Below are 17,831 nucleotides of genomic sequence, written 5' to 3'. Positions count from 1 at the left end.
TCAGCAATATTTGAATTCCTTAAGGAAGGCACTTAGAGAGGGGCTGTAAAAGAGAAAGAAACACAGCTTTAAGTGTTGAGATTTAATAATACTAACAAGTACTTATATGTGCCAAAATTAGTGCCTATCATCTTCACACTGACCTGATTGCAATGGCTTTTTTGGGAAAAGGAAGCTGGGACTAAGAGATGCTAACTAATGTATCCAGGGGCAGGTGACTGCAAAGAAGAGCATAAATACTAACACTATGCTCAGCTGCCACAATACAGCCTCAGAATCTCATGGTCATGGGCTACTTGGGTACAAGTCTGCCTCGAGGGTCAGAACAAAACCACCATTAGTGTCTTTCCACCACTACCCGAAGGGGAACAGGCCTAATGACCCTTCCCCAGAGCTGTCTCCCTGTAGGTCCCCGGGGAAGTGCTGTTCAGCTCCACTGACATGGGGGCATCCAACCTTGAATGTAGCACTGGCCTGGCTCTTCTTGTCAAAGACCAGGAGCCAGGTCCAAGCCATCTGCTCTAAAGAGAGAAACTCTCCCGGAACCCTCTAAGTTCCCAAAACCCTGATCCACATTTCATACTAGCTATTTACAAAACGAAGCCAGTCAGTGAACTTTTCTGGGGAAACCACTCCCGGCAGCATCTGTCTTCAGCCAAGTGAATGTGTCATCACACCCCCTCCCACCCAGGGAGAAGAAGTTCTCTTTTCTCCACTATTTCTAAACACCTATCTACTCTTTGTCAGATGAACAGCTGACACCCTTGAGAGCCTTTGTTTCTAGGACCACTTCAAAATGTTCTTACTTACATCCTATTGAAACTTGCCCAGACTTAAATTAGGCCTGTGCCTTATAACATAAGTTTCTCTGGGTTCCTATGCTTTCAGTGGGATTCCAAAGCAGACTCTTTCCCTGCCGTTTTTATATAAATCTACATTTGAAGTAACAGGTAAAGAGTTCTGGCCTGAGAATGAGGATGCCTGGTCTTTGGTGCTGTTTTACCAATGGGAAATTTTTCAGCCTTGGCCAAGTCCCTTCACCTTCCACGGTTTGTAAAAGAAGAGGCAGCACTGGATAACACTCAGACACTCTTCTTCCTCTAACCCTGCAGAAGTCTGTGACCTGTCTGCCCTTCCAGGCAGAGTGAAGCCATTGTCCAGCTCCACCCATCCTAGCCCAGCTCTATAAAGAGCCCCTATGACAGCCAACCCTGGGAAGTTCGAGCTCTGCACCTTCAACAGTGATGAGGCTCTGTCATTCTGGGTTGGTGCTCCTCCTCCTGGTGATCTCGTTGCCTTCAGGTAAGATGGTAGACACAGCTCTGAACATGAAAGTGGAGGGTCTCCTGAGGATTAATGCCCTTAAAAACCCCTCTGGGTATAAGCCCCACAGAGGGGACACAAATATCAGATGGGCCACCAGGCTGCAGATGGAATGTGGTTGAGCTGTCTTCAGTCCCTGCCTGCTCATCCATCGCTACATCCTGAAAGTCTGAATTCTCTGGCAAAGCTTCAGAAATGGGAGCCAATTTTATGACACACAGATCACTGTTCAGCCTTAAAAATTCCTATTTCCCATCAGATTCCTTAGGTTAACCTTAGCCTCAGCCTCTCTCCACAACGAGGTAGGTGGTGAGAGGGTGGGGTACAGAAGGTAAAACATAAAATAATAAGCCGTTCACCAGGGAGAGAGGACAGGTTTAGGATCTGTCCCAGCCTCTCAAATACTGATTTTTCTTTTCCATGTTTTTTTTTTCCTTTCAGGAAATGGTTTATTTGGAAATGACGGAGTAGACATGACAAGCTGTACTGACCGTGGGGGCAGATGCTTCTTCGGCTGTAAAGCCGGATGGGAATGGGCTGCATTCTGTCATAACATATTGTCATGTTGTATAGAACTGAAAAAGCATAAACCCATTCAAAGCAAAGAAATATGACTCTCACCTCATGGGTCAAAATAAAAGGATATATAAATGACTAAAAGGACAAGATTCCCAACTTATTTGTAAAGATCTTAGAGCTCATTAATAAGCCAGGGATAGTGAATAGGGGTCAGAGTCTGTCTGATTTACTGGCAAAATTCCAGAAATATTTTGGAAAAGGAGCACTGTGGTTAATGCTTCTTCTATTCTTTCTTCTGCCCTCCCATCTCTAGCCAGGAATTCTTATTTCAGATTCAAATTCAATTGATTACTACAAAGCCACAGGCCCAAGAGTATAGCTTATTCTGACCATATTAACAATAGCTTACTAAGTGCCAGTCACCCTTTTTAAGTGGTTTACATATATGAAATCATTTAATCCTCACTACGAATCTACTATTTCTCCTACTTTGCAGATGAATAAACTTTTCCAAGGTCATGCAGCTATTAAGAGTTAATTAACACATACTGGGTTTGAATCTAACCAGTCTTGATCCAGAGTCTTAATTGCTAAGCTATACAACCTCTCAATTATTAAGTATGGGAATCTAACTGGAAGTATTGATTATAGTTCCAATGAGGAGTCAGGAATCCAAACAGATGCTGGGAACTCTTCTCTAGCTTAAAGCTATAATACTCCTGGTTGCCCAGTCACATTCGTGACTCTACCCAGCAGCTCTAATGGGTCAGGATCCGTGCTGCCCTAAGATTCCACACACCAACCATCACTGTTCTCACCATGGTGGTGGAAGCAAGGGCCACAGATTTCAACACCAAAACTTCCAGCCCTCTGCTAGGCAGCACTGTTTCACCAACACTTCCTCACCACCCACTGGAGTGCCACCACCCGGGGCAGAGTTCACAGATCTTCCTCATGACCCTTTCATTATCTGCTAAGAAAAAAAAACAGCAGCTACAATTCAGGATTTCCTTCTCCCAGGTATGTGCCTGGAGGGATCACTGTGAACATCTGCACTGGAATGCTAGGCAGGGACCCACTTCCTCTGATGACCTGCATTCTCAGACCCCACACCTCAAATCCCCAAACAATTCAATATTCCAGCAAAAAATAAATCCCTTTTCCTGATTTCAGAAAGTATCTCTAGTCCAGAGAGCTAGCCTCCAAGGACATCTATATTTTAGCTAGTCCTTTTGGTTATGTTTAGAGAGGTTCTAGACTGTTGGGTTACCCATACTTGCTAATTTAAATCCAGCCTGTTATCAAAAAAAAAAAAAAAGGAGATGGTGCAAAAGCTCACAAAAATTATAAATGCAATGAAATTAACATGAAAATAAAAATGTCAAGGCCTGGCCCATAAAAACATCCCACATATGCTTCTATGTGCTCCATCACAGAAAAGCCACTATCAACCTGGGTTCCCTGAATCACACAGTGTGAGGCAAATATCCCCTACAAACCTGGAAATTCCCTGGGCATTATATGAGCAAAAGTAAACTACTCTGTCACGTCATTCCACATTTGGGTCTTTTGGTTACCACAACCTAATCTACCCTAATGTGGAAACTGACATGAAGAATTGTGCCAGAAGATGCTGTGGGGGTTCACTCTGGCACACAGGGATAAGAGTGGGAAAAGTTGGAGCCAGTGAAATCACTCAGGTGTTTCTTAGCTTCTTACTCAGAGAACAATAACATAGACATGACTATCTAAATTTAGCTGCTCATTTCCTCTGCCCTCACCATTCTTCCTAACTCATGATTTTCCTCTACGATTAATTCATCATCAGAAAGGCCCCATATTCCAAGTTTGGGAATTCATTTTAATTTATCATTCTCTTGTTGGGGTGCAAATATCTCCTCAATTGGATGCTCAAAACACGGTGCCTATTACATAATTCATTAATACTATTAATATGTAATTCTCATCTAAAGCTGAGAAAGCCCAGCATCAGAGCACCTTCTTGCATTAGCAAAGTAGAAGGTGAAAAGAAAGAAAAGGCAGCACTTTATATAATGGAGATCCATCTGGGTCAATGAGGGAGGGAAGAGTTCAGGGAAAACTTTGGCATTTTTTTGTATTCTTTCCTGGGAACTTAGAGGAAACTGAATAAGCTCTCCGTATTTTACCAGTATTAAAAATTGTGGTCAGGACCACAGTAAATCTTAGCCTATTCCAGTAAGTGCCAATCTCTTCAAAACAATCTAACCCTGTGTCCTCAGTTGAGATTCAGCATATCCACCTCTAAAAGAAGTAGAATGAAAGGAAGGAAAGCCAAAGAGAGAACAGATAAATACTCACACTAGCTATCTGCCCTTAAGTTGTAAGTAAAACATATCCTTACTCTTCTGTGACTCTATCTCATATTTCCATTCCAAAAAAAAATGACACCCTTGCCATAAAAATAAAGCCCAGAATCATCAAGATTGACACTCTAAGAAGACGCTCAAGATGGAGAGGAAGACTGGGCCTTATGGTCCTGATTCAGTGACTGAGATTCACTTTCCCCATTAAAAAGAACTCTTAACTGAGGTCTATATACTCCAAGGATTCCATGACTGGTGACGTTCAGTGGATCATCAAAATTGGTGTGCCTGTATATACATGCATATGAGAATATACGGGAGGGAAATTCTTTCATCAGACTCTCAAAAGGATCCCCAATCCAAAATGCATTAAAAACCACTACCCATTTCTTCTTGATTCCCAAGCCAGGATTCCATTGGCCTTGGGTGAGGTGTTGCTCCAACTTTGACAATGGTGCACAAGAAAAGACACAAAACTGTCCTTGATTTTCTGCAGCTCCAGATAAGCCTGGAACATTCACAATTATTTTTTACTAAAACCCACAAGTAAAACAAATAAGAGTACTAAATTATCACCCATAAAATCCAATGCATATTAATAGTCAGCTTGTGGACCTGCTGAGTAACCTTCAAGATAACAGTCACCCCTTTGAGGAAGCCAAAGGGGCCAATCTTTGCTCTCCGTGACCCAGAGCAGCCATGGGGAAATTCCACGCTTTAGGCTTAGCAAAGAAGGCATCTCTCCTCAGAAATGTGACTTGAGTGAATGGCACCACTACACGGGTGCCATTGAAGAACCTACTTGTCCAAATGCAGCAGACTGTTTCAGCACCATGACCCAGCAGCATGGCCTCTCAGAGCTCCCCTGGCTTATGACCATATTCTATGTATGTTCTATGAGATCCAGATACCCTTCAATACATTCCCTTTATGCTTTAATTATCCAGAGTTGATGTCCATAACTTGAAACCAAGAAATCTAAATGATACTGAAAACTCTTACTGATACCTCATCATTTGTTCATGTCAGGATTAAATGAGGTATTGTATGAGATAACATATATAACATACTTGTCTCTGTGTCATCTGACTTAAATGTCCTGGCTTTGGATTAGCTGGGTTCCACATATAAAAGGAAGGATTGCTTGTGACTGCCCTTGGGGAAAGTCATTAAAGACAAGCACTCCCTGCCCTCAATTCACACACTATGAAGACAACGGAGTGGTGGGAGTAGGACTCAGAAGAGGCATCCACACATACAAAGGGAAACCAGAGCTCAGGAACAGAATCAGACCCAGTCCACTCCCACCTTACTGTAAAATTATTTTTCCAGAAACAAACACGGAGGTTTAAGGCTTTGGCAATGTATTAGTTTCCCAGCACTACCATAACAAATTACCACAAACTGGGTGGCCTAAAACAATAGAAATTTATTCTTACACAGTTGTGGAGGATAGAGGGCCAAAATCAAGATGTGGGTCAGGCCATTCTCTCTCTGAAGGTTCTAAGGAAAAATCCCTCCTTTCCTTTTCTAGTTTCTAGTGGTTTCCAACAATTCTGGCATTCCTTGGCTAGCAGCTGCATCTCTCCAATCCCAACTTCCACTGTCACATGAACTTCTTCCCTGGCTTTCTCTGTGTCTTCACATGACCTTCTTAATGAGGACACCAGTTACTGTGTTTAGGGCCCACCTGAATCCAGTGTACCTCGTCTTAACTAATTACATCTGCAAAGACCCTATTTCCAAGTAAGGTCACATTCCCAGGTTTTGGGTAAAAAATGTATTTTTAGGGGACACTATTCAATCCAGCACAGGCTATAAATAGGAAAATCTCATTTCCTTTCAGGAAGTAGGATACCTTCTTTACCCACATTCTCTTTCACACTATGGGGAATGTCAAGCCATAAAAGGATTTTAGGGAGGTGGAACCTAACATGACGACTAGGTGAGACAGAGAAAAAAACACCTCCATGGAAAACACGAGATAAAAAACCAGAAAGGACCCAGAACACCACTTCCAAAGTAGCACCAGCCAGACAAGTTCTGCTAAAGCCACAGGGAACGTGCGTTTGGTGAAACCAGGAGTCTGAATTCTGAAACGAGTGAGTGAGTGGGCTGATCCGTCGGCTACGCTGCAGTGGGGGGAAACGCTGGGTTGGCGTTTTTTTGTTTTTTTTTTTAAAAAGAGAGAAGCCCGGGAACAGCTGCAGATAAGATGGGAGCGGTCTGGACTAACGCCTCAATGTCTGGGGTGGAGGATACCCCTTCCCACACCCACTGCAGATTGTCTCAGGTCCAGGGAAACAAAGGGGAGAAACCCAGCCTCGCGGCCGTCACCCCAGCGGGCAGGGCTGCTCCTGCCCGGGGCCGAGCACGCAGCGCAGAGCCGAGCTGACAGGCCCAGCCTGACAGGGAGACTTTCCCACAGCACCGCTCACACGACACAATATCGGCTGTGGACAGTGGCCTTGAATACACCCACAGCTGATTGTCCCGGAGCTGGGAGAGCGGAGCTGTGCAGAAAGGGGGAAGTTAACGCATCCCATTCAACCATCTTTGAAGTGGGCTGGGAACGGCCCTACACAGAGCGGCGGCCCAGGGCTTCCCTGGAGGCCGGCGCTCACTTGTGATGTGGCACGGCCCTCCCCCAATCAACAGAGGTCCTGGAAAAGCACAGCAGGGAGGGGGGAACTGCTCGGAAATCCCAGGGAACCTACGCCAATACCAAGGACTTTTGTGTCAGCAGCAGAGAACAGCCTTAAATCTCTGGGAACACCTGGGAGGTATGATTGTTAAACCTGCCCTTCCTCCCTAACCACTCAGGCACATGCCCCTCATTGAGGGCAGACAGCACCGACAACACACCCAAATTAAGTGCACCAATTGGACCACAAAAGAATCAGATCCCCACATAACACAAAGTTGGGGAGAACTGACTTGAGGGGAATAAGTGACTCACGGACGCCATCTGCTGGCTAGTTAGAGAAAGTGGCTAGTTAGAGAAAGTGTATGTCACCAAACTGCAATTCTAACAAATTAAAGATCAAGTAAAGCAAATGCCAAGAGGCCAAAACAACAGAAAATCTTAAAGCATATGATAAAACCAGACGACATGGAGAACCCGAACCCAAACACTCAAATCAAAAGATCTGAAGACACACAGTTCCTGGCAGAATTAATCAAAGAACTACAGACAGGCAAAGAGAGCATGGCACGGGATATAAAAGACTTGAAGAAGAGCATGGCACAGAATATGAAAGACATAAAAAAGACCCTAGAAGAGCATAAAGAAGATATTGCAAGAGTAAATAAAAAAAATAGAAGATCTTATGGAAATTAAAGAAACTGTAGGCCAAAGTAAAAAGACTCTGGATACTCATAATACAAGATTAGAGGAAGTTGAACAACTCAACCTCCTCGAAGAGCACAGAACAGAAAATGAAAGAACAAAAGAAAGAATGGGGAAACAAATTGAAAAAATCGAAATGGATCTCAGGGATACAGTAGGTAAAATAAAACGTCCGAATTTAAGACTCATTGGTGTCCCAGAAGGGGAAGAGAAGGGTAAAGGCCTAGAAAGAGTATTCAAAGAAATTGTTGGGGAAAACTTCCCAAACCTTCTACACAATATAAATACACAAAGCATAAATGCCCAGCGAACTCCAAATAGAATAAATTCAAACAAACCCACTCCAAGACATATTCTGATCAGACTGTCAAATACTGAAGAGAAGGAGCAAGTTCTGAAAGCAGCAAGAGAAAAGCAATTCACCACATACAAAGGAAACAACATAAGACTAAGTAATGACTACTCAGCAGCCACCATGGAGGTGAGAAGGCAGTGGAATGACATATTTAAAATTCTGAGAGAGGAAAATTTCCAACCAAGAATACTTCATCCAGCAAAACTCTCCTTCAAATTTGAGGGAGAGCTTAAATTTTTCACAGACAAACAAATGCTGAGAGAGTTTGCTAATAAAAGACCTGCCCTACTTCAGATACAAAGCAAGCCCTACCAACAGAGAAACAAAGAAATGAAAGAGAGATATAGAGACTTTTAACAGACATATATAGAATATTACATCCCAGGTCACTGGGACACATGTTCTTCACTAGTGATCACGGATCTTTCTCCAGAATGGACTGTATGTGGGGACATAAAAACAAGCCTCAATAAAATAAAAAATATAAAAATGAATTTGTTCAAAGAACATTCTCTGCCCACAATGGAATACAAATAGAAGTCAATAACCATCAGAGACTTGGAGAAGCTGAAGAACTTCACCACCAGTAGATCAGTCCTAAGCAGGCTGAAAGGAAGGGACACTAAACAATTGACTGAAACCACATGAAGAAATAAAGATTTCCAGATCACATGGTAGATACAAAGACCAATACTACTGTATGGTTGATTTATAACTCCACTATTTACTTCCTACAGGATCTAAAATACATAAACTGCAATGATAAATCAGTGGTTTCGGACTCAATGTAAAATATGTAATTCTTGACAAGAACTACATAAAGGTGGGGGAATGGAGGAGTATAGGAACATAGTTTACATGTCCTATTGAAGTTAAGTTGGTTTCAAAGAAAAACAAGATTGTTATAGATTTAAGAGGTTAAATTTAAGCCCCATGGTAAACACAAAGAAAGTATCAAAAAATATGACCAAAGAGATGAAAAGTAGAGTAGGGGTTCCAAGAAGTGAGGGAAGGGGCAATGGGGAGTTAAGAAATGAGAGTAGGGGTTTTGGTTTGGGGTGAAGGGAAACTTCTAGAAATGGATGGTCGGAAGGTGATAGCATTGCAACATTCTAAATGTGATTAATCCCACTAAGGGAATGCTAGGGAGGGGTGGAATAGGAAGATTTAGGCTATATATATATCTGTCCAAAATTGAAAAAAAAAAAAAAAGACAGTCTAAATAGACGACAATTAAATGCCAAGGATGATCCTGGATGGGATCTGAGGCCGGAGGAGAGGAGACTCAAAGGGACACAGCTGGGACACAAGAAAAAAAAAAAAAAAAAAAGGAAATACAGAAGGTAAGCTTTATATCAATGTTGAATTTCTTGAACTTCTTAGCTGCGTTTAATGAGATTGCATAAAATAATGTTCTTGTCCATGGGAAAGGTATATGTGAATTATATTGCCTGTTCAAAGATATGTGCAGCTTGCTCCCATATGTTCAGAAGATAGAGCAATAGATGATGGGTGTTAGGGAGGGAGAGAGGGAGGGAAAGAAAGAGTGGTGTGACAGGATCTTAAAAGCGATGGATCAGGGTATCGGGGGAGGGGGGTCAGGGTATGATGGAATTCTATGTAGGGGGTTTGTACTGTTTTTACAACTGTTCCTGTAAGATTGAACTTATTTCAAAATAAAATTTATTATTAATTTAAAAAAAAAGGATTTTAGTATTAAAACCAACATTTTTCTGTTTATTAGACATTCGCCAGACTCCCACCGGAGCATATGTAAAGAAGGATAAGGTGCCACTAGCCTCAGGCCACTCAGAGACTATTTTGAGAAATAGACCAATAAATAATCACAACAAGATCTGACATATCTCATAATAGTCCATGAGGCAATCTGCATGCTGTCCTATGACACAAGAGGTTTCTAAAACCAAGGCTAAGGTGAGCTGTGGGGTCCACTGTACATCTGGTATGCTTTGTGTGAACACACAGAGAAAATTACAGGAAAACTAGTCCATGGGAAGACAGCCAGTCCAGATGGAATGAAAGTAGAAAGTATATCCACCAATCCTGTGCTCCCACTTGGCTCAGCATCTGCACAAGTCACATATTAAAAAGTACAGTCAGTGACATCATCAACATGGTGATGTAAACAACTACAGAAAACTTCTCTCCAGAGATTCAACAAAAAAAAGGACAATTCTGAATCGTTTGAAACTCTGGAGGAGGATATAGACTGGAGAAGACCATGCAAATGCCAAATTGAAGAAAGAAAATATCAGTAACGAAAATGTTCAAAAATCGACTGTGGTGTTGAATGCACAACTATATGATGAAACTGTGAACTGCCGTACACTTTGGATGATTGTATGGTATGTGAATATATTTCAATAAAATTACATTTAAAAAAAAAAAAGCCAACTGCCAAAAAAAAAAAACTGTAGAGGAATTGCAATCCTGTGCCTCTCAAGTGGCATTAAAGGGGTGTAGATCTAGAGCCACAGAAACCCTCCCCAAAACTCAATTTCTCTGCCTTCAATATTCACATAGACAAAAAAAAGCTCAGACATTGTACACCAATTTCAGACTCCTCTCCCCAACCCAATCAACAGAACTTTCTCTCTCCTTCTCCCTCATTCCCAGATTAACTGCCCTGAGTATTCCCATTGTTTTTCTCACTAGCCAAGTCTGAATTTTTCATCTCAATAGCACCAAAAATGCTAGCAAAAACTGTTCTAAGAGGGATGGGTGAGTGGGCTGAGAGAGGGAAGAAAGGGGAAAATACTCTTTCATCAAGCATTGCAAGCACTTGTAGCCTTCTAGGAACCAGCTCATGTCCCCCTCTGGGCAACAGTCTGGGAGTGATGGGCCTGAGGTCTGAGATGATCAATCAGGCCATGGAGCCAGAGCTCTGCACAACAAAACGGGGTAATGTTGCCTCACCTGAGATTGTTTTATGTCCTCCATCACTGGGATCTCAGACACTGAGAAAGGACAAATTCTATTAGCAAGAATACCTACTCTCTACCCTTAGATGCAAAGAGTTCCAGCGTAAGAGCAGAGGTCTCTTAATAAGTTTCCCCAGACCAGCCTTTGGCAGGGAGCACATGCTACATGTCTCCACAATAATGGCCCATTATGCTGGGCACACGCCCAACCATCCCAGCAGACAGGATTGACTATGGCATGGCTAGTGGGTCACAAGCAGACCCCAGAGTTCAGGCTGGCCTGTTGGCAAGTACAGTCAGTCACAGCAGTACAGAAGCCTCTGCTGCAGTCTTTACCCTCCAGAGTCACTGCAGAGCAGTAGTTAGCTCCACCTGAGACTTCTGGGCATATACTTGTCAAGTCTGGGTCGGGGCCTCATACCCACAAAATCCAGGCAATAAATTTGATGGGGCAAACCCTTGATCTGGGGGCTTTCCCCCGTGAGGCTAGTTGCTGCAAGGGAGAGAAAAAGCCACCTACTTATAATTGTGCCTAAGTGTCTCCCCCAGAGAACCTCTTTGTTGCTCAGATGTGCTCCCCACCCCCCACTAAGCCCACTCGGCAGGTGAACTCACTATCCTCCCTGCTACGTTGGAAGTGACTCCCAGAGGTGTATATCCCCCTAGCACCGCAGGAAATAACTCCTGGAAATGAGCCTGGACCCAGCACTGTGGGATTGAGAGGATCTTCTTGACCAAAAAGGGGTAGAGAGATGAAACAAAATAAGGGTCCAGTGGCTAAGAGATTTCAAATGGAGTCAAGAGGTCATTCTGGAGGGTATTCTTACATGCTACACAGATACCACCTTTTAGCCTTTAGTACGTTAGAATGGCTAGAGGGAAATACCTGAAGCTGTTCAACTGCAACCCAGTGACCTTGATTCTTGAAGACGATTGTATAACTATGAAGATTGCATAGTGTGACTGTGTGACTGTGAAAACCTTGTGGCTCGCACTCCCTTTATCCAGTGTATGGACAGATGAGTGGAAAAATGGGGACAAAAACTAGATGAAGAATAGGGTGGGACGCAGGGGATGGAAAGAGTGAGGGGTTCTTTTTTGCTTTTATTTTTATTTTGCAGTAAGGAAAATGTTCAAAAATGTATTCTGGTAACAAACACACAAATGGGCTGTCACAGCCCAAGAAGGCCATGCTAGTTCAAAGGCCAAAGAAGACAACAAGCATTTTCTGATACCTGAACCTTTATTCAGGGCTTACTTACAGGGTGAGAAGTCGTGGAGACATCATAACGGCTCTCTCAGGCCAGACAGGCATCACATTCGCAGGGAAGACAACCAATCGATGCAAAAGGGCAGAAAGCCTTTTATAAGGGTTTAAGACAAAGGCCCTCCTAAGGGTGGGGGGAGCACAGATGCAGGAACAGGTCACTCTGACCTGGGGGGTGGTGCAGGAAGGACTAGAATAACACTTGAACAATTATATTTTGCTCTTTTTGTGAGACTAAGAGCCTCTCACTTCCTGCCTGCTTGCATAAAGTTACATTTTAAGGTCAATTTACCCTTTTTCCCTTTACTGGCTTAGAAAGACAATAGGTTAAACATTTACCTGCCTAGGTCATGCAGACTGCTGCGCACCAAAGATCTGCAGGCCTGTTTTGCTCAGGCCACGGGTTGCCACATGTGCTGTGAATAACTGCATGCTGTGGATGATTGTAGGGTATGTGAATATATCTCAATAAAACTGTATTTTTTAAAAAAGTAAATGAACAGTGGGGGAGGAGGAGAATGGGATGTTTTGGATGTTCTTTTTTTTATTTTAATTTTTATTTTTTGGAGTAATGAAAATATTCAAAGTTTGATTGTGGTGATGAAAGCACAACTATATGACGATACTGTGAACAACTGATTGTACACTTGCAATGATTGTATGTTATGTGATTATATCTCAATAAAATTGCATTTAAAAAAAACTCCAGGCAATAGCCTCTGTTGCTCAGGCTACCACTAGCCACCAGCAGAAAGGTTCTGACTCTATAAGCCATGAAGCACTTTTGAATCAACATATTCGTTCAATCTTCTGGTAGTTTGATTTGGGGATGTGAATGGTTTTTTCCTGGGAAAAAAAAAAAAAAAAATTCCTGGCTCATCTTATGGAGCTAGGCATCTGTTTCTAAGAACAAGAGCAGCTACAACATCAGAGAGGGCATGAGAGTAGTAGTTCCTTAAGCTCCCTCCAAAAAATAGCCTCCCCAAATGCAGTGTATTTACAGCATATATGACAAGCAGCCCCAGCCCCAGGGGTTCTGACAGGCAATACTGATGCCACAAGCCGAAGTAACTATGGCAAGACTTCAGGCTGCCCCTGGGTCAGGACTTCTTAACTCAGACTAGACCCAGCACCAGCAGGGCCTGCAGGGAGCAACTGATTATGAACATCAGATGTTCACGAGGGTCCCTGTCCTAGATTTCCAGGGTTGGTGTGATAAGAAGTTTTCCAGTTTTGGTCTCCAAAATTGGAGCAGGTTACTCAATTAATAGCCAGCCAGTTAAGTGAACTAATATTCTAAAATATTTCACCGCCTATAGTGCAGGTATAGAAACTAACTTTCTAGAATAGTTAAGAAATTTTCCCAAGACCATACAACTAGTAAGCAGCAAAGTCAGGAATCAAACCCTGGTACAGCCACTCTGTTTCTGCTTCCTGGTCTATAAAATGAAGTACTCTGAGATACCGGGTAGCACAAGAAGCGGAAGAGGCCAACCTAAGTTTTAAGAGGTGGGGTCAGGTTAGAAAAGCATGAATCTGGACCTTGGGAGAAACCAACTTCTCAAATAGGATCCTGAGGCAGGGATACCCAAGCTCATGGACTGAGTCTCTCAAAGGGCCTTACAGTTTGAATCTAGTCCAAGAATTTCCCTTCACAATATCCAGGGCAGGTGGTTTCCCAGCTCCTGCTTGAATCTCTCCAGCACTGGGCTGAGCACCGCACTTCCCCTCAGGCTCATTAGCTTACCAGAGAGGATCTGTGACAAAGCTGAAGAAACTGAAGCTGGATTTTTAAGTCATTCCCAGAAGTAAAAATAATTGGCCCAAGGACTTTTGCCTGCATCTACTGTGGCTTTCCCCTCCACTAACCTCAGTGGGGAGGCCGACCCCTGGGTGCCTGGCCAGCTACACCTTGTTCTGACAAGCACAAATAGTATCTTGATGGCCCTCAAAGCCTCTAGAGAAAAGCAAGCAAGAGTGAGAATTTGTCTGATATCCCAAGGACTATCCAATAACCTTGCTGGTTCTGCAAAACAAAACTTTTCTTGAGTGAGGAAAGGCATTTATTAGATTTAATGGAATATCCCTTGAGAATATCCAAATCCTCTTTTACTCTCCATCTCTATTCAAAGCCCTTTTAATTGAAATTGGCCTCCTGACACTAAGCAGGTATTGTATATAGGATATGACACCCCCACCATAAATAAATAAATTGGCTTTCGGACTTTACAAACAGACATCTTGAGAGATAGGTTACTACAACCTAATTGCCTCTGGGGAAACTGGTCAAATCAGCCTTCTGAAGTTCTATTTGCTGGGTTGATTTTACCCCAAAACTTGAGGACCATGAAAGAGACCCTTGGCAACCCAAATATAAAAGTCCCTCGGAATACACAGCCTAATATCATCTGAACCCAGCTGTGGTTTTCTTCATCGTTGCTCCATTCTGTACTGAAGCAGGGTTATCTAAAGTTCCTCTCAGTTCTGCAAACCCCTGCTACCAGCTCAGAAACCTTTGTTAGTCCAGAAAACAACAAGAGGTTCATTTTAGCTCAAAGTCAGTTTATTCTGTTCTCAGTGTCCTTCAAAGGAAGATGGAAAGTAACTCAATCCTACAAGAGAAAGAGAACCCTTAACTGAGGGAGAACATTATGTTTTTCCTTTCCATCAAAAACGGAGGCCTGTGATGAATGCACAACTATATAATGGTACTGTGAACAACTGATTGTACACTTTGGATGACTGTGTGGTATGTGAATATGTCTCAATAAAACTGAATAAAATAAAAAATAAAAAAAACAAGGAAAGTCTTAGAAGCCAACAGAACCAAGGGCAGCCTAAGCAGCTATGGAAACTAAATGTAATATGGTATCCTAGAAAAACAGCATTAGATAAAAATTAAGGAAATCTGAACACACTGTGCTCTTTAGTTAATAACACCATGTCAATATTGGTTCATTATAAGGAAATGCAACTAAAAACCACAATGAGATATCATCTCACACCTATCGGAACGGCCATTATCCAAAAAACAGAAAATGACAAGTGCTGGAGAGGATGTGGAGAAAGAGGCACACTTATTCATTGTTGGTGGAAATGTAGAATGGTGCAACCACTCTGGAAGACAGTGTGGCGGTTCCTCAGGAAGCTAAATATACATTTGCCATTTGACCCAGCTATTCCATTGCTAGGTATATACTCAGAGGAACTGAAACTTAAGACACAAACAGACATTGGTAAACTGATGTTTATTGCAGCATTATTCATGATTGCCAAGAGATGGAAACAGCCCAAATGTCCATCAACGGACGAGTGGACAAACAAACTGTGGTATATACACATGATGGATATTATGCAGCTGTAAGACAAAACAAAGACATGGATTCTATAATAATGTGGATGAACCTTGAGGACATTATGTTGAGTGAAGTTAGCCAGAAACAAAAGGACAGATTCTGTATGGTCTCACTAATATGAACAGACATTAATGAACAAACTTTGGGAGTTAAAAGCTGACCACACAGACGACCAGGAGATAAAAAGAGGGTAGAGATCAGGCATTTGATGCTGAAGGACTACAGAATGTTTAGTAGGATTGATTGCATAGATCCAGAAATAGGTAGCATAACACTGTGTAATGGTAGCACAGTATTGTAAGTACACCAGACAAAGATGTCTGTGAGTAAAGCTGAAACAGGTAGGATAGGAGAATGTATGACACCAGAGGTAAAGACAGATGATAAAGACTGCGACTGTATAATTTGGCAAAAACTGGGGTGGCCAATGACTGTTACTAAATATACAAATATAAAAATGTTTTTGCAAAAAAAAAAAAATTGGTTCATTAATTGTTACAAATGTACCATACTAATATAAAATGTTAATCTTAGAAGATACGAGGTGTGAGGTATAGAAGAGCACTCTGCACTATCTCCAAAATTCTCTGTAAGCGTAAAACTGTTCTAAAATTTAAAAGTTCATTTTTAAAAAACTTGAATGCACAAGCCACATACACATACACACACACACAAACACACACACACAATTCAACCCTGCAAACACTAACCAAGAACAAAAAGTTTTGGGGGCTATTAAAAAAAAAAAAAATTGAAGGCCTGCTTAAGGTAATGCCAAAAGCCTTTTTGCTCCAGGCTTGAAGAGTCTCCTCTCTCTCTTTCTTCTCTTGGCCCACTCTATCCCAGGTAAAGGAGAATTGGAGGATACAAAGACAATAATTATTAGTAAGTACTAGGTTCTCACGGCCCAGGGTTAAACAAAGAGAACAACTTGCCCTCGAGCTGCTCTTCTGGGGGTGTCATCGTTATGCCCTGTCTTTCTGCTCCAGCCCGTGATGAGTTCCCTAGGGACAAGAACTCCTTCTCCCCTATCTCTGTATAGCCAGTGTCCTGATCTGTGCCTTCAGGATACATGATGTGGACTTAAGAAACGACTGACACAGAATGCACTAGAGGCGGTGAGAGCAGTTCAAGCAGCAAGGAGCTCAGAGTGCTCCCAGGAGCCCTTGGCTGCCTGGCTTGGGGGCAGGATGCCATCCAGGACCAAGGACACCCTGCTCATTACTGGGAGCAGGACAGTGTACTGGTTAAGAGTGGGCCTTAAACCAGATAGCCTGGTTCTAAATACTGGTTCTTCCTGAGATGCTCATAAGCTGGGTGATTTTGAAGAAGTCATTTAACCTTTTTCAGCTTCAATTTGATCTTTTCTAAAATGGGGATAATAAGAGAAATTACTTCATAGATTTGCTGGGAACCTTGAACAAGCTATCTGTGCTTAGTCAGGAGCCTGGCATATAGTAAGCCCTCCGTAAGAATTACCAATGAGTGAGCCCTCAATAAGCAGTAGCTGGTGCTGCTCCTGCTACGGCCATGAATGGCGGTGCCAACCCAGCACCACTGATTCTTGTCAAATCCCCTTCTCACTGCAACACAATGGAACAATGGGCCTGTGCAGCCGCCTGCAGAAGCCCCTTAGAACTCAGATTCACTAACAGTGAGAAGGACCTACCCTATATGTATCTGTAGCTGGAGAGGAGTCCAACTGCTGGGGAGATGGTACTGAGGAGATGCCTCTAGCCAGAATGTCTCCCCCAGCATGGCCGCAGCCCCTCCCTCAGTCCCATCCTACCCTGCCTGCTGGGAAGCCGCGTGGTTCTCAAGTAAATCCCTGGACTGGGGGTCAGAGAGCTGGGGACTTTCTCACTCCTCCACTCACCATCTCTATGACCCTGGGTTCATCACTTCAACTCTGCAATAGGAAGCAGCTGGACTGGATATGTCATACTTCTCCCTCTTGAGAATGCCAGTCTGGAAAACAATCTGGAGACAACAGAAGATGCCCAGGGAACTTCCATTCATGGCAGGCTTCCGGGCACCACAGAAACCTGGTGCACCTCTAGGCCAGTATCATGCCAAAAGGAGAGGGGCAATGGGTGCAATCCAACTTGTGTGCAGGCAATAAGGGGGTGCATTCTGTGGAGAGTTTAAAACAATCATAAAACCAACTCAAAGTCAGTCTTGTTTTTATTATCAGCACTCATCAGCAATTCTAAACAAAGCCAGTGATAAAATACTACTGGAGGGGAGAGGGGGGACCATACTTATCCTCCTGCACCCTGACATGCCATTGCCCTAGATACCCAGTCTCTGTTCTCGCAGCGTTACATAATTTCACAAAATATGACATGACAGAGCCCACTCCTCCTTGTCTAAAA

The 17,831-nt window shown here is 42.8% G+C and overlaps 1 protein-coding gene across 1 annotated transcript; it reads left to right on the top strand.

Annotated features, from left to right (window-relative positions):
• The first annotated feature begins 1,198 nt into the window (after nucleotides 1–1,198).
• On the top strand, nucleotides 1,199–1,937 carry DEFB136 (defensin beta 136). Its single transcript, XM_037812785.1, has 3 exons — nucleotides 1,199–1,302; nucleotides 1,583–1,632; nucleotides 1,765–1,937. Exons 1-3 carry the CDS (start codon nucleotides 1,199–1,201, stop codon nucleotides 1,935–1,937), a joined length of 327 nt encoding a protein of 108 aa, XP_037668713.1.
• The last annotated feature ends 15,894 nt before the right edge of the window (nucleotides 1,938–17,831 follow it).

This window comes from Choloepus didactylus, chromosome 20, assembly GCF_015220235.1.
Source record: "Choloepus didactylus isolate mChoDid1 chromosome 20, mChoDid1.pri, whole genome shotgun sequence".
Classification (NCBI taxonomy): domain Eukaryota; kingdom Metazoa; phylum Chordata; class Mammalia; order Pilosa; family Megalonychidae; genus Choloepus; species Choloepus didactylus.
Note: the sequence above shows the minus strand (reverse complement) of the source record. Positions and strands in the feature narration are given on the sequence as shown.

Bases quoted from the DNA above. Each gene is read 5' to 3' on its own strand.
- DEFB136 (XM_037812785.1), top strand. From the start codon at position 1,199: ATGACAGCCAACCCTGGGAAGTTCGAGCTCTGCACCTTCAACAGTGAT. The intron at 1,303-1,582 runs GTAAGATGGTAG...ATTTCCCATCAG, and splicing joins GGTGATCTCGTTGCCTTCAG to ATTCCTTAGGTTAACCTTAG. The intron at 1,633-1,764 runs GTGAGAGGGTGG...TTTTCCTTTCAG, and splicing joins TCTCCACAACGAGGTAGGTG to GAAATGGTTTATTTGGAAAT.